This window comes from Carassius auratus, unplaced genomic scaffold, assembly GCF_003368295.1.
Source record: "Carassius auratus strain Wakin unplaced genomic scaffold, ASM336829v1 scaf_tig00214358, whole genome shotgun sequence".
NCBI lineage: Eukaryota > Metazoa > Chordata > Actinopteri > Cypriniformes > Cyprinidae > Carassius > Carassius auratus.
This window is the reverse complement of record NW_020527631.1, coordinates 179119-206882: the sequence shown is the minus strand read 5'-3', so window position 1 is coordinate 206882 and position 27764 is coordinate 179119. Positions and strand designations below refer to the sequence as shown.

The 27764-nt window shown below is 36.6% G+C and overlaps 1 protein-coding gene across 3 annotated transcripts; it reads right to left on the bottom strand.

The window, feature by feature from the left end:
- Window positions 1-26710, bottom strand: LOC113091908 (protein transport protein Sec24B-like). 3 transcript variants are annotated; one of them, XM_026257587.1, is made up of 24 exons: window positions 26454-26710; window positions 24434-25048; window positions 24183-24329; window positions 22530-22640; window positions 18240-18323; window positions 17966-18129; window positions 17699-17883; window positions 17508-17610; window positions 16583-16709; window positions 16199-16308; window positions 16010-16122; window positions 15812-15930; window positions 14045-14100; window positions 13650-13856; window positions 10143-10266; window positions 9904-10062; window positions 9612-9785; window positions 9419-9529; window positions 6328-6503; window positions 6009-6146; window positions 2925-3029; window positions 2740-2832; window positions 1371-1474; window positions 1-1025 (listed from the first exon to the last, which is right to left on the bottom strand). In XM_026257587.1, exons 1-24 carry the CDS (start codon window positions 26560-26562, stop codon window positions 911-913), a joined length of 3549 nt encoding a protein of 1182 aa, XP_026113372.1. In that variant the 5' UTR covers window positions 26563-26710; the 3' UTR covers window positions 1-910. The 3 variants fall into 3 exon arrangements, with proteins under 3 accessions (XP_026113372.1, XP_026113374.1, XP_026113373.1); XM_026257589.1 differs by lacking the exon at window positions 26454-26710 and adding an exon at window positions 25151-25264; XM_026257588.1 differs by lacking the exon at window positions 22530-22640 and having other exon boundaries at window positions 26454-26709.
- Window positions 26711-27764: the final 1054 nt, after the last annotated feature.

Sequence of the window (27764 nt, the reverse complement as noted above, 5' to 3'; positions counted from 1 at the left end):
TAGAATTGCCATTTCATTTTATTCAATAAACTTGTCATAAATTATAGCACATTAAAATATTTTTTGTGTTGAGTTACAAAGTGGATAGCAACATTTGTTAGTGGCCTGATCGGTTTTCTCAAAGAAAACAATGCATTGTTACCCAGGGACGTCGTAGCTCCATTAAACGGTTTCAAGCAGCTGATGTTGAGGAGACGAGAGGAGAGTTCGAGCAGCCACTTTCGAGTCGATGCTGGATGAAGACAGATGAATTATTACACTATCATGATGGACACGGCTTCACAAGTCACATTACATAAGGAGAGCAGGCATTGGGAGAAGGGAAGAGACTGGAGGGGAACAAAAGAAGAAACTAAAGAAAACATATAACAGTACAAAGTGTGTATGAATGGTTTTGCAGTGATTAATTATACTCAACAAAGAGCTCTGAGTTTAGCTTGTATTAAAAAACCCAAATACATGCTTACAATGATTCTGACAATGGAAACGAACACAATAATTCAGTGTGAAAATAAACACAGAAAATGTTTTTCGCTGCGTCTTGGCTACTCATGATGATGGCTAAATATGAAAGGGGAGTAAGCAGATGAGAATGATTGACAACAGCTTGTTCAGTGTCTCTATGTGCAAGTCAAGTCCACAATATTTCAGCTTTGTCCTCTGCGCTCTATTATTCCCCATAATAGTCCATTAATCACTGACTTTTTAACTTCTTTTATACTTAATTGTCTTTAAACAACCCCCCCCCTTCCCTCCCCCAGATGGGACACAGGCTGTGATTGGCCAGTGGGGTCAGGGGGCATGACTCTGCCTCTCTGCGGTCCAATCAAAGAGCTCCCTTGCTAAAGTTGAGCCGCGGAACAGAAGCTAGCCTTAAACTTTTGGGCCGGTTCTGTGGGGTTCCTCCATTCTACTTCGACATCTGCTGCTGAATGTGAAGCAAGAACTCATAATAAGAGAAGGTAGATTCAGTGCGGTCCTCCACGAGGTGCTGGAAAAAACTGGTCTTGGTCGAGCCATCGTCCCTGGAAAAAGACAATATTGCAAGAGGCTTAAAGTCATGCATAATCATCATTATTGGCTCTATTTTATTGTAAATGATTTATCTATGCATGTTCCTTCCAACTCATCATCAGAACGTTTTTATTTCTGGTCTTTAAAAGTACAAAGGAACTTTCAAAGGAATGCAACTCCCACAGTGAGAGGAGGCAGTCTGTGATAGCATAAAAACACACCATCCTCCCTCAGGAACAATATACTGCCCTGTGACTATGAATAAGAGGGGCAGAAAGGGAACGATACAGGGATTGAGAAAGATGTAGAGGAAGAACGCTGTATTGATTCAGGAGAAAAAGAGAAAGCAGTCTTACTTGACCACATGAAAAGCAGGAGGGAAGGTTCTAGACTCCAGTAGCCAAGAAATGAACGCTCGGGTTCGCTCTGAATAAATCGTCTGCAGCTCAGGGATCTCAGTCTGGAAAATGACAACAACAACAATAAATGTGTTTCCAATTCATTCCAAAATTGCTTCTGTTTCTGTCAGTAAGATGAAAGGTAAAACGCTGTTCTGCGGTCAAAAAATATTCTACATTAAATTAGTTCACAGATTAATTAATTATATATGTTTATTGACTCTGTTTGATCGTCACTGCCCTTGGTAATATATATGTGCTAAATCTTAAATCCAAAATACACAGAAACAGAATTTCTGAAATAAATCAAATTTATTGTGAAGCTGGTTATTGTTAAACTAAAAAGTTTAATAGATTATTAAGTTGTTTAAGTTTAATTAATTTAATTGATTTTTTTTAATAAAGAAAATCTAATTAAACAATAAAAAAAAATATCTATAAAAATTAAAACTGAGAAACAGAATTATTTTTAAAAAATAATATAGAATTTGGGGAAATTTCAAGGACCCCAAAAAAGTTAACACTTGATAAATTTTTAATACATATTTAAATAAGTTAAACAATTGAAATTAATTAGACATGATTTTTGATCACTAACATTTAATCTAAAATTAATACAAAATGAAGAAAAAGTTAAAACATTAAAAACTGGAATGTAAAAAGAAAATAATACAACTGATTTCATTTAAGGACAAATGTTCCTAAAATGTATTGTTGTTGCTGTTTTTGTTTGTATTTTTATTCTATAAGTTGCATGATTTCAATTAATTAGTCATGCTTTCTGATTACAAACATACAATTTAAACTTTAAAGCAATTAAACATTTAACAGATAAAATAAAAAATCTGGAAAAAAATTAAACGGTTTTCAATCCTGTTTTCAATTTATTTAAGCTTTAGTCATTTTGTTCCGTCTTCGTCATTTTTTTTTGTTTGTTTTTAGGACATTTCAGTCAATTTTAATTTGATTTCAAGTTATGACATTTTTTTCTGGCTTTAGTTTTAGTTAAGACGCCTATATATAAATGACCATAAAATAATAATATGAATATTAATAAGGTGTGGACAGCTGGTAACTTTATCTAATTACAAAAGACTTTGTCAATATGCTTGTATTTGTGACATCAATGCAATGTGATTTCTGAAAATGCTATTTTTGTGGCTTAGTGTCAAGTACATCGTGAGCTTTATGTGTCTTTTTTTTTAAAAAAGAGAAAGAAAGATCCTGTTGTCCTTAGGATAAATATGATGTGTCACCTTTAACACAACAAGGTGAAAGAAAATACTTGTGAGAAATGGAAAACAGATCACAACGCACACACACTCACCATGTTGGAGGGTAAGGATGAATAATTGGGGTAGCCCAACACGTCCCGTATGAATGTCTCGTCACAGCACTTCCCCACCCACAAATACATCACCTACAGAGCAAAGGGCAGAAATCAGGGTGTAGAATAAATGAGAGGAGCTGGGATCTTGATAAATTAATGTGTTTTCACGCAGTGATGCTTACGCTGCCACAGTCCATGAGGAAGGCTCCCTCTCTAGTGAGTTTCTCTGCAGTGAGCTGCAGTAAGGGAGGCTGAGGAATCACAGAGTCATTCAGGTGCAGCGCCGCCTACAGGACAGATAACACACTCTATTCTTTCTATCCCACACTTCAAAAAAAATGAAAAAATGGCTGTTGAAATTTGACTTGCTGTTGTTTGTTGATTTGTGCAGGATGATTTAGAAAAAGCATTTCAACTTCAACTGCCTGAATAGTTACGTTTTTGTTTGTCTGTTGCAGTGCCACAATACCACTATATAACTTATGAAAGTCTGCTAATGATGTATAACCAAATGTGAGTAGATATCAACACTGATAAACATATTAAATAAAACATTTAATCCATATTAGCATCTATATACAATAGGTTTGAAGTAGGGCTGCACAATTAATTGTAATAAAACCAAAAGTCATGGTTTAGGTTGCTTAGAACTTGCCAGACATCTTCCCAAACTGTAACGAAAAGCACACATACACTGACTGTTGACATCAAAAGAAACACTTCAAAGGCTTCATGGAGTTATCAAAACAAAAATTAATTAAAGACTGATGGTTTGATGTTTGAAAATTAACAATTTCAGACAGCCATAAATATTAGTTCTATAATTTATTTGAAAATAATAGTTATAACAATAAATAAACTAAAGTTTTTTATATCATCTACTAATAAATAATAGCAATATTAATAAACAATAAGAGCTGTTATTAAAAAAAATATTAATATTATTGTCATATTGATATGTAAATCGCAACATTTTAAATCTATTTTAAAGCAATTTACAATAAGGTAACATTAATGCATTAATGTAAATTAACTAACAATGATCAATTCACTTGTTATTAGTATTTATTAATCTTTGTTAATGTTAGTTAATAAAAATACAGCCGTTCCTTTTAAGCTTGTTATCTCATGTCCATTAACTACTGTTAACAGATACTTTTGATTAGTTAATGTTAAATTACTCTACCCCTTTATGTTCAATAGTACTGTATTAGTTCGCTAGTGCATTTCTTTATTTTCCCACTAGGGGTCAGTATCTCCTTTAGTGTTTTTGAGGGGTTCTTCTTTGATTATATTTTGCATGCACTATGACTGCGCTCTGTTGTGATAGAAATACAAAACTTGTGCTTGTGCGAACTATCCATATAAGAACTAGGAGCCTCCCGTCTTTTGGTTTTACTAAAATAATAATAATGATAAAATAAAAAAATTAAACAAAATAGTTTTCTGCAAATTCTTGTTCTACATCTTTTCAAGTACCACGGTGGTAATTTTTATGTTGCTTTGTTGTTTCATTTTTTAATAATTCATGAGTAGACAAATCCTATTTACCTTGCCATACAGACATATGTAAAAAATTAATAAAAAGTTCAAATCAAATTGTTTTATGCAAACCACGAGATTAATGTTCAACATCTCCCCACACTGTCAGAAATAGGGGTACAGTAGGAGTCCATTTCGGTCCCCCAAGGTACAATCTATACTAATGTACCCCATAAGGCTTATTATTGGACCTCAAGGTACATATATGTCCCCAAGCATTAAAATGTACATATATGTACCATTTCTTTGAAAGGTTAAGGTACAATATCAAGAGCCAGCCCTGATTGGCTGCTTGATTTTCAATTTAAAAGAACGTCCAGTTCGCGGTCTTTCTTTTGGCAGAGAAGTCATATTCAAGTTCATGTTCTACTAAATCTAACTAAAGAGGAAAGACCTATTATATTTTTACAGAATAGTGAAAAAAAGAAACAAATGTATAACTTTCTTCTACAGTAGCTGTAAATAAATGTTAGGATTATAGATGTTGAACAGTATTTTGAACTGCCTGTTAATCTGTGTACTGAACCTGCAATTAATTGCAGTATATTCTGCAACCACATGGTGGCAAAACTGTCACAAACGGACTTATTTAAAAATGTAATCTTGTGATTCTTAGATCTTGAATTCTGATCACGTCCAGCATTTAAATCCACAGCAATGTGTCTTGGTTTGTTAAATCATTTATTTTTAATAAAATGTGCTTGTATGTTTACAGTTTCACAATCAGAAAAGTGTGTCCTGTCATTCCTGTAGCCACACTTTCTCTCACTGCATGTTTAGCTCGCTGCATAGGCTGAGTAGCCACACACTCAACCGAGGGCAGAAGATAAATATTTACCAATAGACTTAAAGATGAATAAATGCTTTAGAATGGTATTCATTGTTAGTTCTCTGTTAATGAATGTAAGTTCAGTAATGTTAAAGCTGCGGTAGGGAACTTTTGATGCTCTAGCGGTTAATAAACAGAACTGCTTGCGTCTTGCGGAAGAACATCGTTGCCGGAGCTACTTCTCTCTGTTTATGTCTATGAAGAATCTCAAAGGTACTGAGTTACTCCGCCGTGGTACCCCCGAAGCAATCTAAAATAGTCTGAATATAAACACTTATTATAGGTGCACCCTAGTGATTCAGGACAAGCCAAAAACACGATTTGGAAAATGGATTCATGGTGTACTCGCTTATTATGTTCATTTTTCTACATTTTGAACACAAACAAAGTTACGGACCGCAGCTCTGATTGGTTGTTTTTTACCGGGAGTGATGGAGTTTCTGCAAATGGCAATAGGACCACTGGGAGGAGCCAGAGGAGCTTGATTTTTTCCACAGATTATCTGTCTCATATTCTACTGTCAGGAGATAATGACAGGTTTAATAAATATGTAAAAAATATATATATTTTTTTTACAAAAGTTCCCTACAGCACCTTTAACAAATAAAACCTTATTAAAAGGGGTTACTCATCAATTTGTTTGTATTACTGTAGTATGACTATGTTATGTCTTTGCACGATGTCATTTAGGGAGGCTTTTTATCATAAAGCAGTATGTAGAAAACTAATAATACAGTCACTAATTAAAGGGCCAGCGCTCCCTGGCCCATCCTGGGATTAAACCTGCTGCTCAAAGGCTCAATGGTAACAGATGCTGATAAGGAGTATTAATCAGTATGGAGGGACTCTACAATCCTGCACTATTATATTCCACACCTGTATGAATGTGCGTTACCTGTTCGGTCATGTTGTCGATGCGGTACAGGTCTGGATGAACCATGCTCATGATCTGCTGCAGCGGCTGACTCTTCAACTCGCACATGGAAAACACTCGCTCATCCAGACGGGTGCTGGTGCCGGTCCGCAGAGCCTTCTGAAGGACCAAACACACAACTTATATTAACAGATGACAGATTACTGCATTCTAAAGATCTGGGGTCTTCTGTCTTGCATGCTCCCCCCATTAAAACAGATTTGATCCTTTAAATGGCTTTTCAATGCCATGTGGTTATAAGGTGAACCTCTGGTGGCGTATGAGCAAACAGCGCCCCCACCTGTTTGAGCAGAGCGAGTACATATAGAGGGAAGAGACGCAGGGCGGCAGGGGCGATCAGGCCGGAGGGCTGGATGTTTGAGCCGTTAGCGCGATACGACGTTAAACAATCCACCACAGCATTAACTAATGCATCTCTGGCGTCAGACAGACTGGAGGAGATGGAGCGATCGATAGCTGTGAACAGATACAAAGACAGAGATGATGATTCTAGCAAAGCAAAACCAAAGAGAAATCAAACTCCTACAGAGATAAGCTCCAACCACCTGAATCTAATCAAGCTCACACTAGCTCTGCTAATCAAGGTCTTACTAGGCAAACAAGAAACGATGTGAATAAAAGCAACAAATCTTGAGTATCGATTTACTTCTAAAGCAGCTTACACGACATTCTGCATTTGAGAGGAGTAGTTCGTTCTTAACATACAACATATTTCCATTTTGTAGCTCACTTTAACATAGGAGTAACTTTTTGACTAAAATATAACTTTTCTTTGGTCAATTTTTTTTTCTTTAACATTTCTTACTTTTAAAATAAGTACAAAATTCAATGTTACACAGGTCACTGTAAGTTTGTATGAGAGCAGTCCATGTTTTCACTATTTAAGTAAATTAATGACAAAAGTCTTTTGAAACAGAAATGTTTATTGAATTACAGTAACTAAAAAAAATGCATTGCATTAACAGTGCTTGCATCTTAATGCATTGTATTTTCAGGGCTTGCATTTTTCGTTTTTGAAATTCAACTACGGTATATTTAAGCTGAAAAAATATTTCAACAACAACAAAAAAACAAACAAAAAAAATTCAATAATCAATTCACCTTCCAGATTTCATTTCCAAAATCAGTATGTTTAAAAATATGACTCTGATGGAGATTATGCATCATTACTCTTCAGGTCCAATGCTGAATATTCTTCTGCGTTTGAATCACTGAATTTATAGGAGCAATTTTGTAAAGCAAAATAAGTTAATGCAATGCTTTTTTTTTTTTTAATTATTGCATTTAAACACACTTTTTTGTCTAGAGCTTTGTTATTAATTTACTTCCATATTACACAGAGTTTAAATGTAATATGTTTTTAGTACTGTCAAACGATTAATCGCAATCAATTGCATCCAAAATAAAAGCGTATATTGTGTATATTTATTATGTATATATAAATACACATATACAGCATATATTTTGAAAATATTTACTGTATGTACATGTATATATTTATATTCATATAATATGTTTCATATATAAAAAATATTTTGTATTTAAATGTAACATATTTTTGTTAAATATACACATTAGTGTTGCACGGTGCACCGATACTTCAAAAGTATCACGATTTTTGGAAATTAAAAACGTCACGATTCCTAAATGTATTAGTATCGATACTTCAAAGAATGACTGCGTTACAGATTTGTAAGAGACGTATTTCATGTTGGTGTGTGCAACGCATGCCTCCAGTGCCTCCCCATGGACGTCTCTGTGTTTTCTCCTCACGCAAGCAGCAAAAAAGCACTACAGTGAGATGGCTGCATAAGTGGCTTAACTAAACTGATTTGGCTTTACTAAAATGTGTGCATAATCGCATTAAATAGTTTAAATAAGTTGTTCAGTTGATTGCTGATTGAGATTTACATGCCTGGCTCACTGAACCTGTATACTCATTCATTTCGTTCATAAATGAGATGTATCAGTTCATTCAACTCCTTCACGAATGAGAAGATCTCTCGATCAGGTTCAGTGAAGGGTGGATTCGTTCACTACATTCAACAAATCACATGTTCCGTCACATCTTGAGTGACTCTTTGACAGGATGAAACAGTTCACAGAGCTGTTCACAAGCTGCGCATGCGCTGCTTATAGCGCCAAGCTCGTGCGCTGCTGTGCAGGGAGGAACCATAGGGAGGAACTTCAGTGAACAAGAAATATGAGTCTAGTAGCAACGTTTCTTCCATGATGTCCGGCGGATAAAGTAATTTTACTTTATTTGAGGGCTGGGGCGGGACAAATTATTTCGTAAAAGCGGGACCCGTGGGTTAAAAAAAACCCTGACCCGCGCACCACTAGGCTGCATGTGTGAGCACGAGTGATACTCTGGTCCACGACTGGTAGAAAAAGATCATGCTAAATAAAGCTCACTGGCGGAGTTTTCTCCTCTGAAAGAAAAGGTTGCACAACTGACAGAATAAGTTACAACATCTAAGATATTGCTGCTAAATTATTATTATTATTATTATTATTTTTTTACTTGAATGCCATTGCTTAAATTGATATTATTTATCTTTTGACATTTAATCTTCTGATTTCAGAAACATTGTTTAATATATCTGCTGTTCATATGTTCATTTATTAGTGTGTTATATGATTATAATGTTGTCCCGGTTTTAAAATAAAGCACATCAATGATATTTGAGAGTGTATTTTCCCTTTTCAGGAAAAGTATTGAAAAAGTATCGAAATCGCAATTCTTGACTAGGTATCGGTATCGAAACAATTTTGGTATTGTGACAACACTAAAACACATGCATGTGTATATATTTATATATGCAAAATAAATATACACAGTACACACACACATATATCATGTAAACAAAACCTTTGATTTTGGATACGATTCATTGTTTGACAGCACTAGTTTAAATACGAGAATGTATGTTCCTCAAACCCTGCACAAGTAAATATTGAGTCTGTAATTCTGTTTCTTTATTAGTTTCACAACCGTTATTATCAATTTTTACTTTCAAAAAGTATGTACTTTTAAATGCTATTTATATATAATATATATATATAATAAATACATTTTTATTTGCACACAGCCTACATAAGATTCATTCACTGTAAATAATGGATTAAAAAGTATTTTTTAACTCAAATGACTGTTTATTATGTAATCACATTAAATTTATTGATTGGGGAGAAAAAATCTAAATAATCTTTAGGTTGCAGCCCTACTATAAATACATACAATACATATAAATATATACAACACATACATACTATAAACACAATATACACATACTAGCAACAGGACACTGTTCACAAAGTATTGACATAATATACTGCCATTAAAACGTCAATGTGTTTGTTCTACTCACCCATGTTTGCCAGCAGGCATGTGATGGCCTGGATATCGGCTCCAGCAAACACTTCACTCAACTGACTGACCACCGGCAGACACAGAGTGTGCACTCGGATTCGACGTTTACCTGTCAATCAAAAACGCACACCAATCAAAGGGAAATCCTGCTCAGTTTGTGGGAGTGGTCTGATGTTCTAAACCTTTGTTACCTTTGCTTGACGTGTAAAGAAGAGCCGCCTGAAAACAAGCAAGTGACGTATCAGCTAAACTCTCCTCGATGGACATCTGCACAGCGAAACCAGAGTCCGGGTTCACGTTGGCCAAAGAGAGCAGATCAGTAGAGCGCACAAAGAAGTTGCCATGGAAAGTGTGGATGGACAAGCCTATTGACCAATCAGAGACAGTGTCAATTTAAAAAAAGACCTTCAGATACTGGTTAATGGAAGTGTCAATCAAAGCAACTGTGGCACAGGATTAGCTCGTGTATCTCCACCCCCTTACCTTTGGTGCATCTGATCCTCATGACGGCTTCAAATCCGATCTTTCTGGTGAGGTATCGCTGCAGATCTTTCTGGAATTTCTGGCTCAGCGCGGGATTGTGAACATGATGGAAGGACGGGTAGTAAAAGACACTGCCGGCTGAGTATTTGGACACACATGCTGCACAAGAAGAAAAAAAAAGTTATTGTTTCACATATAACTAAGAGCTGAGAAAGAACATTAAGTGTGTTCATGAGCACCTAAAGAAGCCAGGTCTGAGTACTGGGAGCTCAGTAAGAACAGATCCACTCCGATCTGCTGTCCTGAACAGTCCAGAGCCAGTTTCTTGTAGAAGTCTGTAGCAGGACCCAAGTGCTGGACATTCTGAACACAAACAAGCCAACAAAAACACTCAGACTGCAGAAACATTCACTGAAACATAAGTATCTCTCATTGTTTTTTTAAATCACAATAAAATATGCATCTAAGATACTTTTAGTTAATTAAACAGGAACACATTTAACTGCCATACAAGGTAAATAGCAAGTTTAAAACACTTGAGACGTGTTTTATTGAATATATACATGTGTATTGAAACTGCCTTATGTCTTAGTAAAATATCAATACATATGAATTGGAGGTTGATATTGGATTTTGCTGATATAATAAAAATATATTGTGCTGATACTAGTTAAATTGAGTTAATGTTTGTGCTTGAAAGAAGCCGGAAAAGATTACGTTGAATTAAATTCCAGATACAGTTTTACTGAGCAATGAAAACACCAATAATGTGTGTGTGTGTGTGTGTGTGTGTGTGTGTGTGTGTGCGCGTGCGTGCGTGCGTGTATATATGTATATATATATATATATATATATGTATAAAAATATGTAATGCATGACCTTTAATTATAAACAAGCCTGAAATACACATACTTCCAGCTGTTCATTTAAAAAGATAAGCAAGATAAAAGATCTACTCTTAAAACACTCTACAACATAATACAATATTAACACCATAAAGTCATAATTCATCAAAGGCAGATCATAAAGAATCGCTTGGCATAAATTTGTGTTATTAACTGTTTGTGAACTGTGCAACAGCGGCACATTTTGACTTTGAGCATGCAGTGCTCACATTTATTTGATGGAAGCATAAACTTTAAATTGTAATAGTTTAATGATCACGTAAAGCAATTCTTTTTTTTTTGGTCCCAAAATGTAAGACCTCTTAAGACTAATTACGACTTGTTATGAATTTAAATTTGTCCAAACTGAATTTAGGACTTTTTAAAGAAACTAAATGACCAGAATATTTGTATTGTATAGTCATGACTCCAACAATTTGGTAGAGCCAATATCTATGCAAGTAAATGTTCATTCTAGGGATGTCAAATTTCGATTATTTCCATGATCGATCGTCGTTTAAATTAACGATCAATTAATCGATTAATCGTTAACCATAATACTGCAAAATGCGTCTATTGCAGGCACGCAGTCAGCGGTATGACAGGATGTGCAAAAGCCACACACACACACAAAACGCTTTCTCACTTGAATTAAAGAGGTTTTAGTCTGAATAAAATGCTAGTAGCAGGATTATAAAATGAATAGATGCGATTATGATCATTTGATAAAATGAAGAGAGCGCGCCATACTTTTGAGGTCATTTTACTTTGTTGACAGTTTCCAATCCCGCACGGAGAACGCTGAACGCGCCTCTTTAAATGTTTTTTTGGTGCTCGTTGTTGTATTTTAAAGCACAATTGCAATGTTTTCAACTGACATTACTGTATAAAATTATCCGAAATGTGGAGCGCGTGTGACTGCGCTGCACATTAAGTGAACTACATCGGCGATGCTGCACCAAAACACAGTTGCTCACATTAATTTGATCCTGCTGGATTCTGTCCTAGAAAATGTCAGATTTTTAAAAATCCGGCATACAGCGCATTAGATCGTGACAGTGCATGTGTGCAGACGAGGATGAGCGAGCGCGGCTTTGGCTAGATTTATTTGGAGGTTATTGCTCATGTCTCATTCGGCACAAATCGAAATGTTTCCATATTCGCAATGTATTTGAATGTTAAACTATTATTTATAATGTAAACTAGGCTTGTACTTAACACGCATTCGCATATAGACGGAAAAGATGATCCTCTTCATATGAGCAAAAACGTCCTTGGCATAACAGCAGAGTGGACCGGTATACTACGGTCTATTTAAACTGACCAGTGTAACCTTTTAATGTTTAGTTGACATTTTATTTTGATAATGAACAGACTGCGATGTAAGTTTGAATCGCTAGAATATACGTGTGCAGCAGGCTCCGGCACGATCGAAACAGCTGAGACATTAAAAAAATATATATATATTTTCCGCAAAAGTGTTTACTTTCATTTGTGCACACTCACAATAAAAACAGAAGATTTGTGCTCTTGTAAAATAAAGCAAACAAACAGAATGCGTTGTCATCCTTTTTTTTTTTTTTTGTGAATTTATGCCACACTTCTGTTTTAAATCCGTTAATCTTAATTAGCCTATTTAAGTCGGATATATTTCGCATAGCCTATTTAAAAAAAAAAAAAAACATGAAAACAAATTGTCATTTTTATGTTGGGCCTATTACTTAGTAGGCTATACATTTTCCTTAAAGCATCCCATTTTGTCCCAGGGCTTAGAACCTGTGCCCTAGTCAGGTCCATGCAGAAACTTGTGAACGATGCTCGGCGTCACCGTTTAGTGACAGCAGTGAATGCTCCAGGAATGTGTCGGTCACAGCGCCTATTAATCGCTGTTTTGAATCCAGCAATTACTTATTTAGAAATGATAAGATCTGATTATGACAAGTGTGGTATAAAAGCTTTGTTTATTAGAGGAATAATAGGTTAACTGGAAAATGTTAGATCGCGACCATGCTTTTGGACCCCATAGTCTTCATTTACGCGGCTTTGTTCTGGTTTGCCGGTTGGTCACGAATTTCCACAAATTCAGTATATTTAGGCATCGTTTCTTTTCCTAAATCTTCATAGTCTAACCCTCTAATTTCCCAGGTTTATTTTATTATCTTTCGCTTTTAATAACTGTTTTCGCATCTCTTACTGTGGTAAACATGGGAAGGGAAATTAAAGATTTCATGAATTAAGAATTCGTTCGATTTATTAATTTGTTCCCTTATTTCACTTAAATCATGGGTTATTTAGGGAACAAAATTAATGAAACATGGACAATTGCCACATTAATAATTCGTAGGAATGAATTAACAAGTTGTAGGAATGAATAGACTACCTGTCCTGTCACTGTGTCCCGCAGCCCTGCAAAGCGCACGATATAAAACAGTTATCTGATGAAATGATTAGTAACTACATTTCTATTGCATTTAATGTTGAATAACTTTTATGTTGTTTCTATTTTAATGTACTTTAAAGTTTAAATCACATTAAAAGCTTAATTTGTACATTGTGAATGAATGATGATGCTTTTATATATCATCACCGTCACTCACAGCAGCTCGCACGTGTTGAGTGCGCATGAGCCGCACGCAGCCCAACACTGAATCGGTTAACCGACCATCGATAGCCTTAATCGATTGCATCTCTTATCGACAATTAATCGATCATCGATTAATCGTTGACATCCCTAGTTCATTCCCTTATAACTTGTTTAAAAAACGTCCCGTGTTCCTTTCACTGAGCAGCCACTGATATGAATGTTTGCATTCATGCACGATCAGGGTCTGTTTAAGTTGAATGATGAATCAGGAGCGGTACCTTGGTGCTAGATCTGAGGTTGGGGTCTTCCCGTGACTGCAGGAGTCCAGCGCCGAGGGTGGGCAGCTGGGTCTGAAACACGGACACCCGGCCTCCTGTCGGGCACATGAGTTTATACGCCGCCTGTAGAGCCGGACCCAGAGCGCTCTGAGTCTCACGCGTGTGCATGAACATCCCCGGCAGCGCATTCAGCAGGTCCTTCACCAGCTGCGAGCACATGCACAAACACACTCTGTCAGATAATGCAGCTGCAAAAACGGTGTCACATATCAAAGCTTGTGTGATACAGAGACAAAAGACGAAGCTGGGACATGGGAACACAAAAACAGCTGACCTCACACAAGCAGAGATATAAGGTCTTAAAATACAGACAGACAGAACGATAAGATTCAAACCTCTTTACTCTCTTTGAGATTCACCAGCAGATTGTCGTGTGTTGGGATGAAGACATCTAAGAGAAATTAAAAACAAACATCTCTCAATCATTCAGATGCAATGCAATGTTCTGTAGGCTTGTTATGAATAAACAATAATAATAATACTAAAAAAAGACAATATAGTCTTGTGTGATTAATAAACCACAAAACTGCAATGCAATGGAATTAAATAATATCTGTATGTTGCTTGCTCTGTGGAAATCAGTGATGCGCGGGTTGATCCGAAATGAGCGGGTGCCTGCGGTCACTCGTGGTTACGAGTCATCCAAAAATATGTTTAATTATATTCAGGTCGCGGTCGGTGGGGTCGTTTAAAAATAAAGATGGCAATTAAACCTTTGTAATTTATATAGTACTAGACAATTTTGAAATACATTGGCCTACACTTTATTGGCTGAATAACTGCCATGATTATAAAGTGGCCACCGGTCCCGCTTTACATTGTACAGTACAGCAATTTTACCCTTTGTCCCGCCTCACACAAATTGAGCATCTGTCATGCTTTTTCATTCGACCCTGACTAATAAATATATGGAAACGTCCATAGGCGTACTGTTAACTTGAGTCCAATAGTTCAGAGGAGAGCAGAAAAACGTTAGTCGATAGGCTGAGTCGTACGTCAATCAGGCACGAACGCCTCCTCAACATTGTCAACAATCTCAAATTGGAGAGCGCGCGCGCTGTTCGGTCAGGTTAAGCAGCCATGGCCAGTGTGGCCACGAAAAAGAGAAGAGGCACTTTTAATAGCGAATGGACCACAACATACTCTTGGTTAAGACCTGTAGATGCCGAAGCAGAGAGAGCTTTTTTGCAAATCAGTGCAATCGTTTTCAATAAACCAAATGACCCACAGGCTGACAAAGTTTGGCCAGCAGAAGTGACGAGCATTTATCATGCCGTACATGACGGCAGTAACACGTTAGCCCCAGTCATTCTTCCAGATTCTGAAATAGCTGAGGTAAAAGCTGTAGAAACTTTGGGTGATATTTTGGGTCAGGTAGTGTCTTAATCTTTTAGTCGGTGGATTTAAAAAGAAATATAGGCAATATATTACAGAAAGCTTGAAATGTCTACTTTTTAACGAAAATATTCAAACAAAAATAAATACTCTCTGATTATGTAATCCATATGAAATGTGCATTTCTCTCTGGCTTCATGGTGAGTCCGCATCGTCAACTTCATCTTAGCAGCGACACAGAAAACTTGCTAATTTAGACACATTCATAATCATTACTTTAACAATTTCTTTGTGGCAAGCCTTATGTGTGCGGTCATAACGCTTGTTATCCTTTATGCTATAACCTATTTGTAATTAAATTAGCCTAATATAAAGGGGCGACACATTTACTACTTAAAAAAAAAAAAAAGGGGGTCAGGAAGCGGGTCGAATACAATATGTTTTTTTTTTTGTTTTTTTTTGCAGTGCGAGTAGTGGGCGGGTTAGTTAAAAACATCGGTCAGGTGAGGGTTGTTTATACATTGACCCGCACATCACTGATATATTCGTATATTATACATATACATTAAAAGTGGTTAGTCGAGTAAAGAGAAGATATGTCAATTTTAGTATAATATAATGTGTGTGAAAGTGGCTATTCTCATTCAAAACGGGACAATTTGCAGAACACAAAACATTGCAGATTAATTAGACGAAAGTCACTCTTAATGTGCAATGCCAAAACCAGCGAACAGATGAAGAAAAGTATGAGAATCAGACAGAATTACCATCGATATCAGACACCACCAGCATCTGAGGCTGAGAAAGACCCTCCTGCAGGTTATAGAAGTGGACGGTGCTGTCAAACGTCACAAACCCGATACGTGTACGAGTATCTCCGGGCAACCTGAGAGAGCAACATGCATGCGTGGTCACATCTGAGGTGTGTGACACTCAAAAACATATCATCAGCTGTAATATCTCACTTTTCTAGGTTGTCCAGAAATGACTGGCAAAACACATTCAAGTAGCCCGACTCCACAGCATTGTGGGACACATCCAACACGAACAGGTACACAGCAGGCTGAGGAGGCCGAAGCTAAAGACAGGAAGCAAATGTCAAATAAAAAGCAACCGTAGCATTAAAGTTCTTTGAAGACGGGGGAAACGCTCACCATGTAATCAGAGGAGGCGATGAACTCCACAGTTGAATTCTGGACCTCCGGTCTCTTGTGAGGCTCACCGTATGAACGAGTTACAGGATTATACATGAACTCATCAGGGACTGATTGAACAGAAGACAATTTATCAGAATATAAACACGTTGATGTGAGAAGACATTTAATTTAATATTAACTTATGGTACAGCACCATCATTATTCACAGTTTTGCATAATGTCAGTTAACGGTCATATAAGTAAACATTTAGTCTTTTTTATTTTGATGGCTTTTATTTTTAAATGATTTGACGTTTTTATGATTCCATTAATTTCCTTTATTAACCCCAGCTCCGCGGAATCCTAAACCAGACTAACCAAACACAATTGTAAGACTCTTACCATCATTGACTCGGTAACACAGATTACACTTCCACCTGCGCTGATCCAGAAACGAAACAAAAGGGTTTATATACGTCCGACATGATCGACAACGAACTATAGTGTTCGAGGTGATGACTGGTAACTGCTGCAGAGACAAAGAGAGAGCAAGAGAGAGTTAATAATCATGTTCTAATGGCATGTCAGTAAAGCTCTAGATAAGACAACATGACACCAGTTATCTGTCATTCAGACGGTTTCATATCAAAACCTGAAAAAAACTGGTTTCCCTCATGTGGGAACTCAGACTGAAGTTTACTAAAACATATTAAATGGGATAAAGTGTTCATGATGCTACTTTCACAACAATTGTACCAAACCTAACACTAACCACAAGAAAAAAAAATTATTCAACTGGTTATCTTAAAATGGCCAAAAAGCATTCAGTCAATAGCTTTGTCCAACATACTTAACATTTCATGCCTCTTATGCTTGTTTATTTGATCAGAAACACAGCAAAAACTGTAATATTGTGAAATATTTATTTATAATACTGTTTTTCATTTAAATATATTGTAAAATGCAATTTACTCCTGTGATAGCAAAGCTGTATTTTCAGCATCATTACTCCAGTCTTCAGTGTCACATGATCCGTCAGAAAGCTTTCGATTATTCTGATTTGCTGCCCAAGAAACATTTCAGATTATTATTATTCTGTGGAAAGACTGCTAATTATTTTCCAGGACTCTTTCATGAATTGAAAGTTCAAATGAACATGTTTGCAACATTATAAATGCATTTAATGCCACTTTTTATCAATTTAATGCATCCTTAGTGAATCGTTAATTAAAAAATATAGTTTTGAATATTGGTGTGCATCTATAACTACTACACAGTGCATCAACTGGACCATGATTTGAGTTTGATTTGTGCTTTCTGCTCCTACCGTTAAATCTCTGAAAGGATGCAGCAGTAATCCAAGAGGCAGACGAGCTTTATTCAACAGCGCTTGAGTCTGGGGAATGTTAGTGAGTGTACAGCGAAAAGTGCTGGAAGAGAAAGCCAAAGAAAGAAAGAGAAACTGTTGAAACAACAACCTCCTACAAACACAAACACGTGTCATCTCTCTGCTCTTACTCGGGGCTGCAGTTGACCTTGCGCAGGTCATTACTCAGGTTGGGCTCCGGTGGAGGTGCACGTTTGGGAGGAAGGATGTTTCTCTCCTGGAGTAGATTCACGGGTCTCAAGGTTTCAACCTCCAGTTCAGGAACGCCGCTCAGGCCTCCTAACGCTGAGGACAGCTCAGACAGAGATGGGAAGGGCTACAAAAACACAAACACAGCCATTTTATAAACCTCTGCCTAAATGACACAGACTTTCTGAATCACAAACTAGTGTCAATACCTGCGAGTACGGCTGGTATCCTGGTGGGTTGTATCCTCCTTGAGAGAGGGAGGAGTCTGACCTGGGGGCGGGGTTTTGTTGGTAAGCAGGATGCATGGTTGGATAATTGTATCCGAATGGTGGAGCTTGTTTGGAAGGAACACTAGTTGGAGGACCTGCAAGATCTGATTGAAGAACGAGAGAAAGCCCAGATGAACGTGTGTTAGCAAATCATTCTAGAGTAGTCATTCAATGCAAGTAGATGTCTTAGTGAGCATTGTAAGGAGCATTGTACCCGAATAACCACCGCCTTCTAGAGACTCATAACTGTTGGGAACCGGAGAGGCGCTGCCTGTTGTTGTAGACGAGCTGTCTCCACCTGTGAGAGTTTACAGACAAGCAAGCAAGAGGCATGTGTGGTTTAGGACTGTTCTCATTTTCATGAAACACGCACACAAGTAAATGACTCAAAAACTCAGGAATGCATATTGTTGAACTATTTCACTAAATTGTTCGAAACGCTGATTCAGCAGCTTCTCTAGGTTTATGTGTGGCATATTATGCCCAGAAATATTATGCTTATTATATTTTTATTTATTTGAATAAATATGCTAAGAAACTAAAACCACCAGAAAGTGGCATTAAATGTCTTTATGAGTCATTCATTCATTCGATTTGTTCAAATGGCTGAATCATTCAGGAATAACCATATTTTTTCGGACTATAAGTCGCACCAGAGTATAAGTCCCATCAGTCCAAAAATACGTCATGAGGAGGGGAAAAAAAACATATATTAGTCGCACTGGACTATAAGTCGCATTTATTTAGAACCAAGAGAAAACATTACCGTCTCCAGCCGCGAGAGGGCGCTCTATGTTTTCAGTGTAGACTACACGAGCACTGAGCATCATAGAGCGCCCTCTCGTGGCTGGAGATGGTAATGTTTTCTATTGGTTCATTTCTCTCAGTTCATGTCAAATTAATTTTGATAGATAAATCGCACCTGACTATAAGTCGCAGGACCAGCCAAGCTATGAAAAAAAGTGCGACTTATAGTCCGGAAAATACGGTAAGTAAATGGTTCTCTCAATCAATGTGACTTTGAATAATTGGTTCACACAATTCATTCAAAACGAGGATTCATTTAGCAACTAGATGCTGTGTTGCTTCGTTGTGTTGTCCTGCGGTGGCTTTATAGGTAATATTTTCATTCACAAAATTGAGCAAAAACACACAATATTAACTTCTAATATACTGATCTGTTGTACAAAATCACATTTGCACTCTTGCTTTTCAAATAGAAAATTGCACTTGTGTTATAATTGCTTATCGTTATTTAAATACAAGACAAAAAACTCATACAGGGGGATTTTTTTACCTCAATATCTTGAATTTTAGGGCATTTATGGAGTTGTTTCCCTGCATCATGTTTGTCAACACTCAGTATTAAAATGTAAGATGGGGGCGAGGTCAGTGCCAGCGTATTATTTTTGTCATAAGTAACTAAGTTAACGTATACATATATTCATATACATACATCAGGGCTCGACATTAATGCTTGTCCTGGACAAGTGGATTTTGTGAAGGGGCAAGTGAAAGAGAAATTTACTTGCCCGACCCGACAAGTAACCTGATGAAAATTTTAATAACAAACAATAAATAGGGCAGCACCAAAACTTTGGCGAGAAATATTCCGATTTTATTACTTTCAGTGTAAATGGTGACTAATAATGTAAAATGTATTGACAGAATCAAGGTTGACTCAGTTGAGGTTCATGCAGTCTGTCTGACTCACGGAAAAATCAACACTATAAGCGCAACAGCATGAACAAACATACTGCGGTAGAAAAAAAAAATATTCTATATAATATATGCAACATCACACGACCAGGAGGGATGTTTTCCCGACTTCCAGATTTAAGCACGTGATATTAATTTTATACAACTTTATTTAAATAAACAAGTAATATTAATTGACTTACATTTTAGACACATTATGGTTGTTTTTTCCACCATTTCGCTAACAAAAATAGTTATAAGCAAAGCTACAGCAGATCAGTCGTGCATCTCCGAGCATACAAGTCTTTCGTTACTAAATGATTTGAACGAGTCAATGATTCAGTGAGTCATTTATAAAGATTCACTCATTAAGACTGACTTGCCACCACTACTGGTCGTTTAACTTCATATTTAAAAGTATCATTGCATTTTTCCAACATTTCTGTGCAGTGGACAGATGGAGTTTGTTGATACTGATTTCATTTGAATAGCAACATTCATATAGTGTCTTATTATTCTAACTTAATTTATTGATCAAACGTAAGAATCAACGTAAATGGAAACATGTACATTTAATCAGTTTAGGAAAATATTGTACTTCATAAAGTTAAAAAGTGTAACAGCAATCAATTTAAGGCAAACATAAAAAAAAATATGCTGATTAAAGTAATACCTGATAAAGCACTGATGATATTAATAATAAATTACATTTGTGCCAAAAAAAAAACAAAAAAAAAAACAACATTTAACAAGTAACTGTCAAGAACAATAACTTTTTTACTCGGACAAGTGAATGATTGATTTACTCGTCCGAAGTATAAGCTAATGTCAAATCTAATGCCGAGCCCTGATACACACACACACACTAAAATGTTTGACATTAAAATATTATAATATAGCAAATATTCTTCCCTTGTTAGTATTTAAGAAAACACATTCATATTTATTATATATATATATATATATATATATATATATATATATATATATATATATATATATAAACTCAATATTCTCTGGAATATAGTGATATTACAAAGAGAGAGAGCGAGAGAGTGAGAGAGAGAAAAAGGGGCTGTGATTGACTAAGCAATTGTTATCCTGCGGTCAATCTACTACCTCACTGGATCAGCAGCCTGAATTTAAGAACAGATTGAGAATGAAACATCCACACAGAACATAAGTGGACACATGACATTTTAGTTTGGGTACCTGAAAAAAAAAAAAAAAAAAACAGAGACAAGTGCAAGAAGTCCAAGAAAGGGGTGGTTTCACTGAGAATGATGAAATCTCTGGAGTGAGTAATGAATTGGTAGCAGCCTTAAACATGACACATCCAAACTCCCCGTGAGAAAACACGGCACACCAACACACACTTCATAATGAAGAGCTAAAAATACAATCTGCCCACGAGACTCTCACACACTTCTGTATGAAGCAGGAGCACACAGGGTTACTAAGATTACCAGTCCATTAACTGGAGACTGAAAAAGTGCCAGAGCGTAAACAGCCATTCCGGAAAACTCTTAGATCCTGCACTGACTTCACAGCTGAATGATATTATGACCGTGTTGTTAGAAAACCCAACCAATGTAAACTGAAATCAGCATCATTAGGGGTCATTTAAAAATACTCACAACAGTCAAAAGTTTAGATTTAAATGTTTTATATTTCTGAAAAAATTCTCCAAGTTATCAAACTTTATGCTCTTGTAAAGCGATGTGTTCCATTTCAACTGGCTGACCTTTTTTTTTCGTTGAAAAATGAAACTAGATTATCTCACCACTCTGTACGTTCAACTCTATCCCCATATATACAAAATGTAGGGATACATACTAAATAGCAAATATCAACTGTTAGATTGCTTGTATCATCACAAAATTTAACTAGATCACTGTTCAGCTCTAATCTATTAAGTGTGACTGTAAGCCATCAGGATGTTAAGATAATAAAAACATTAACATTAAGATTTTCTGTAAAGCTGCACTGAAATGTATATATTCCAATAAGAACCATACAAATAAACTTGACTGAATAGCCAATGAAATTTGACAATGTACAATACAAAAGTGTGTGCAATTTTATGAATAAACTAAAAACGATAGCAACAATGACTTTTAACATCTCTCTTTATGACTTATTATCTATTCAGAATACAGGAAAAAGTGCATATTAACCATATTTATTTCCACAACAATAACTGGACACCATATATTGAATTTCCTTCCTTAATTCATGTATTGTAGAAATTGCAATGTGATAATTCAGAGCTATTCATCTTTTTAGACTCACTGTTTTCCATGACAAAAAGATCCATTAATATTAAAATATTCTATCGATATTTTATCAAATTAAATCACCACTAAAATCACTCAAATAAATCCAAACACTACACACATATATACACATATACTGTATATATATGATATTACTAAATACTTTCATTAATTTTCATTAGCCAAAAACTATGCAGTACGGTAGTTAATCATTTCAAACGTGTACACTTGAAGAAGCTCAGTGGAGGTCATCAGAAAAGCAAGATGAACACACACAACAAGAACACAGAGTGTATGAATGTGCGTGTTTATGGGAATCTGTAGACTTCAAGTGAATAAATAACTGGCAAGAATGAGACATGAAACTTGAGGAGCGGTTAAAGACAGCAGAACGTGTGTATATTCATGTTGTTAAACATTTTAAACGGGGGGTCTAGGGATGGAACAAATCAGAAATCTGGGACAGAGTGATGAAGGAACGTCAAAGTGAGGAAGTGAGGTGAGTGGAAGAATGAAAAGCGAAAGCAGACCTGCTTCCTCATCCTCCTCATCCTCTTCCTCATGGTCAGAACTGGATGAGGAGTGGTCGCCCGCGGCCGAGCTAACAGCGTTATTCACCCCACGGTCACCGTACAGCAGCCCTGAAATACAGCAACCATCAGAGACAACAGACGGGGTGAGTACAGAAGAGAGAGAGGACAAGAACTCAGCTGGAGTTTGTGCTTCTCCTTCCCAAACCACACAAGGACACTTGTATGACCCGAAAACTAACGACACATGGTGTGGGAACAGAAAAAAGTAAAAAAGAGAGAGATGAACGAGTGAGTAAAGCAAGCAGAATGATAAGATAGACTCTCTCTGTTGACACGTAAGAAACAAAGCACATGTTTCGCTGAAGAATCATCAGAAGAGACCAGACCTGTCAGGAATGACACACCAACAATCATAATGATGACTGCAACATCGGGTCCATGAAAACACACAATGAAAAGAGCTGACAAGACACTTTAAAGCACCAATGCAGTTTTTGGCAAAATTGGAAGAAAAAAAAAATGTATACTGTCCACCCCAATCTTCATCATCATTTATACTCATATTTAATCATAAAGGTTTTGGCCAAATTGTGCAGCAGAGCAAACCTTTTTTTATGCCTTTTAAAATAGCAAGTTTTATCATAAAAATTACAAACATTTTTGCTTTTACAATTTATGTATGTGTATATATATATATATATATATATATATATATATATATATATATATATATATATATTAGGGCTGGGATAAACAATTATTTTTTAAACGATTAATCTAGCGATTATTTTTTTCGATGCATCGATTAATCTAACGATTAATTTTTCCAGACCGTTTCGATTTCGATTATCTCCCCATTAATTGACTACTAACAATTAATACTTGTTGATTTACATATCTGAATGAAAAAAACATGAACTCTTTAACATTGCAATATTTTCGGATGAAAATAACAACAACTTGATGTCTAGCATTCAATAAAAAAGGTCACCCAAAATACTTGTTTAGAGCAATTGAAAGAATACAGTAACCAATGTAAATTTGAGGGCTATAAGCTAATACAGAGAGTGCTTTTCCAAAAAAAAAAAAATTAACAGTGGGAGCCAGCAGCCTGTCATGGAGAAAAAAAAAATCTCTGAATGCTCCATGTGAAACTTTGGCGTTCCACCCTTTTTCTATCGTGTCTAATGATTTTGGTTAATATGCAGGAGGGAGAGAGAGAGAGAGAGAGAGAGAGCACAAGACAGCGCTTGTGTAGTTTGAAGACTGTGAGAGCGCGAGCGCACGTGAAACTTTGGTGTTTCGAACTTTTTCTATCGTGTTTAATGATTTTGATTAATATGCACAAGGGAGAGAGCAAGAATCGAGAAATAAAAACAGGTCTACAAATCGATGCGCATATTTTGCGTCGGCGTTTTTTTTTTCGTCGACATCATCGATGACCTCGACGCGTTGTCCCAGCCCTAATATATATGTGTGTGTATAAAGAAAATTAAAGCAATGGACAGGTGATTTACTCAAAAGTTTGAATACTAATCAGCAAAACTATAATAACAAATAAAAAAAAACTAGTATTTTTCAAAATACAGTCTACTTAAAGAAATGAAGTGGGTGACTGTCAATTCATATGTGAAAGTGAATGGTTTGTACCTGGATGGTGTCGTGGTGAGGAATGCACAGAGGTGCCTGGCGTTCCTGAGGGTGGTCTCTCTTTATCAGGGCCCTGTGAGTGTGGAGGGGCTGCGGCGTAATGATGGCCCATGGGGTTGTGGAGGTTTTGATCATGGTGTTGTTGAACTAGAGACACATGGGATAATACACGATCGATAAAACTGACCCAAGCATGATACGCGTTTGATTCCATTCTGTTGCATGAACATACATCATGAATTCAAACCGACCTGCATTTGATTGGCCGTTGACAGTGGCTGTTTGACTGCGAGGCGGGGCTCCGTAGCCCAGGTGAGCTGGTGTGGGCGTGGTCCCGATCCCTTGAGAATACTGTTGCAAAGAACTCTGGGTCGGTGGTGGTGGCATTACTGTAGAAACAGGCAGCTGCTCAGCGGCGGTTTGGGAGGATCTCAGTGTGCCGTACTGGCCGCTCCCAGGGGCTGATGGGTAAGAAACGATGGGGTACAGCGGGGCACAGAGGTTGTTGCCACTGGATGCTGGCACTAAGCCTGGCTGCAGCTGCTGAGCTTGGGGCTGAGTTTGCCCCTGTGAGGGGCGACTACATGTCTGTCTGTAATATCCGGCTGGCATAGCGTACGGTGCAGTCTGCTGGAATGACTGTCCCGGAGCATCTGAGGTGGAGTACTGATGCGTTCTTGGTGGTGCTGGACATGGTGACGGCCCTGAGCTGTTCTGGTAGTAGTTCCCACTATACCCTGTGCTTGAAACTGGGGTTTTGCCAGCAGGAGAAGCACTGTGTCCCGTCACGGTGGGGTAAGCTGCGGGCAGAGCAGAACTATAGTAGCTGGGAGCTGGATACATGGCAGGGTACGTCTGTCCTGGACCTGGCAAAAACAACAACATGAATTTTATTTTTGCTTTCAAACATGCAAATATGGAAATGTGACACGTTCATGTGACAGATTCTGTGTTTTATACAAACTGACCTGTGAAAAACAACAGCAGTTCAAACTTGCATCAATTTTCATCTCTCATACAAATAAGAAGTGTGATGGTAATAACACGATACTGAATACTGAATATTCATATACCATTACTAAAAAAACAAAAAATGTGATTACTGGAAATAAAATAAATGCTAACTGAAACACACACACACACACACACACACACACATATACAACATTTCTCAATTTCATTTGGTTTACACTGGTGTACTAAAATAAAGTAAAAAAAAAAAAAAAAAACATGTATATTAACATTTATGTAAAATATTCAAAATATTAATGAAAACTATAATATAATATAATAAACACTGCATGAAAATCCATGGTACTTCAAAGAGTAAGATTTTCTTAACGTGTCCAAAATACATATATATATATATATATATATATATATATATATATATATATATATATATATATATATATATTACAGGGATTTTCCCCTGTCTTTAATATTAGATGGCAATTATACAACATGCACATATCACTCCATATTACACATTATATACTCCATATTATTTCGGTTATACGGATTAACAGTAACATATTGTCAAATTCTATTAACATATTTTAAAGTACAGCTCACATTCAGAGAAGCTAAAAAAGACAGTGAACTGCATTAAAGTCATGTTTTAAGAAATTAAACAACAACCGTTGGATATTTAAGAATATCTGTAGTAAATATGTATGACATTCTGCGTTGATCTGCGCCAGATATGCGCAATTACGCGAATTCAATTTACAACTAATAAAATCGGACACACGATCGAGACAGAGACATATTTAAGATCCCAATTAATATAATCTAAATGACAAAATCGTAACAGATTAAAAACCTGGACCTTTAAGCCTTTAAAACGAGAAAAATAACACCAAAGCTACCTTAACTAAACTAGCCGCTAACGGGCTAATGACAGGACGGACACACACTAACTGTAATCTTCATTAAAACACACCGAGAGCTGCTCTATGATGTTAATGACAGGTACAGAGGACTGTTCCTGTGATATGTGATCTGTTTCGGTCGAAGTCTCCACCCAGAGACGCCGATGACAGGTGCTTTAGCTCGGCCTCTGTCACGGGCCTTTAACGTTAAGTTAGTTAGCAGACCTCTCCGAGCTTTAGCAAGTATATTTGAAAAGGGTTTTAGCATTTGGCGAGTTCGGTTAGCAGTTAGCATTTTATCTTAACACGTAACCAGTGATATTAGCATTTGAATTTTGTATTCGCCTTAACTTTAGCATGTTAGCTCAGGTGGTTTCGATTTAATCCCGTGAATTACCGTTCTGACAGGACGCCGCTGACGCCGCCGCTCCGCCTCCGTTTTGAGTTGATTTCATGCTGTAATTATTCACGGACGAGCTCGGATTGGCGTAACCCTGTGTGGACATCTCTATCCGAGTGTTTGCAGAGTATAAAATACACGACGCTGTCACCAGTTGTGGGTCTCCATCGACCTGCCCACAGCTGAGCGGAGGGTATGTCCGAGTAACGGTGCCTCTGAATCTGATCACGGGCCGCTGAATCCAGAGATCAACAGCAACGTCACTCAGAGCTCTTCAAAATAAAAGCGTTGAATTTTTAATTTTTTTTTAAATTAAATACAATAAAACAATAAAAAGTATATACAGTGATATAAATGAAATTAAATAAAACACGCGAAAAAATGGCTTCTTGTCCAAATTCAGAGATTAATTTTATAGTTAGTAATTACAGGTTTACAACACACATACGTTGCTCATCTTGACAGAACTGATCCATCGTTACTCCCTGGAAAGATGTAAGACACTGTTTTTAAAAGGATATATTTGTGTTTTATTGTTACATCTGTGTACCTTTCGTTAGATGATGAAAAATAGAAATATTAACAGCCAATTTACTAGTAATTATTGATCCTTAAGTAGGACTCTTCAATGACTTGGAGAAATATACATTTATTTATATATAATTATAAAGTTCATAAATTATGAAATGGTTTAAAAAAAAATCTACAACAGACAATAGTGCCATTAAATTGGGTTTCTGAACACACGTTTTTGTATTCTCATCCGATAGTGTCAGTGCACAAAAACTGACAATGTTATTGAATATCAGCCGTCTTTCAAGAACCATCTGAGCGAGTCAAAGGTCACAGTGGTAATAAACATTGTAAAACAATCCCTCCTGCTCCCATGGTGTGTAAGGAATGTTATGGAAATTAATGCTGTTTTTGACCTGTGATCCATTTAAACTCAAATCTGTGTACTTTGTTTCTGTGTGTAGATGGAAAGAATGTCTCCTGAAATTATTACAGTTTAATTTATTTAACCAAAGGATAAGATGTAGGCTACATTCAGATGACAGAAAGATGAATTTACTTAACACAACGGAGGAATTTAATTAATGTTTGTGACAAAACATAAATAAATGCACCATACAGACCGACTAATTATACCAGCCTGTTTCCTTAAATGTCCTATTCAAGTCAAGTTAGTAATGGCCCGGACATCCAGACCAGTGCAACCAGGATTTGGGATGAATTTATTACACTATTGACTATTGACAAAAGCATCATTGACCACACTGTATATGAATGAATCCTGATAGAATTCAT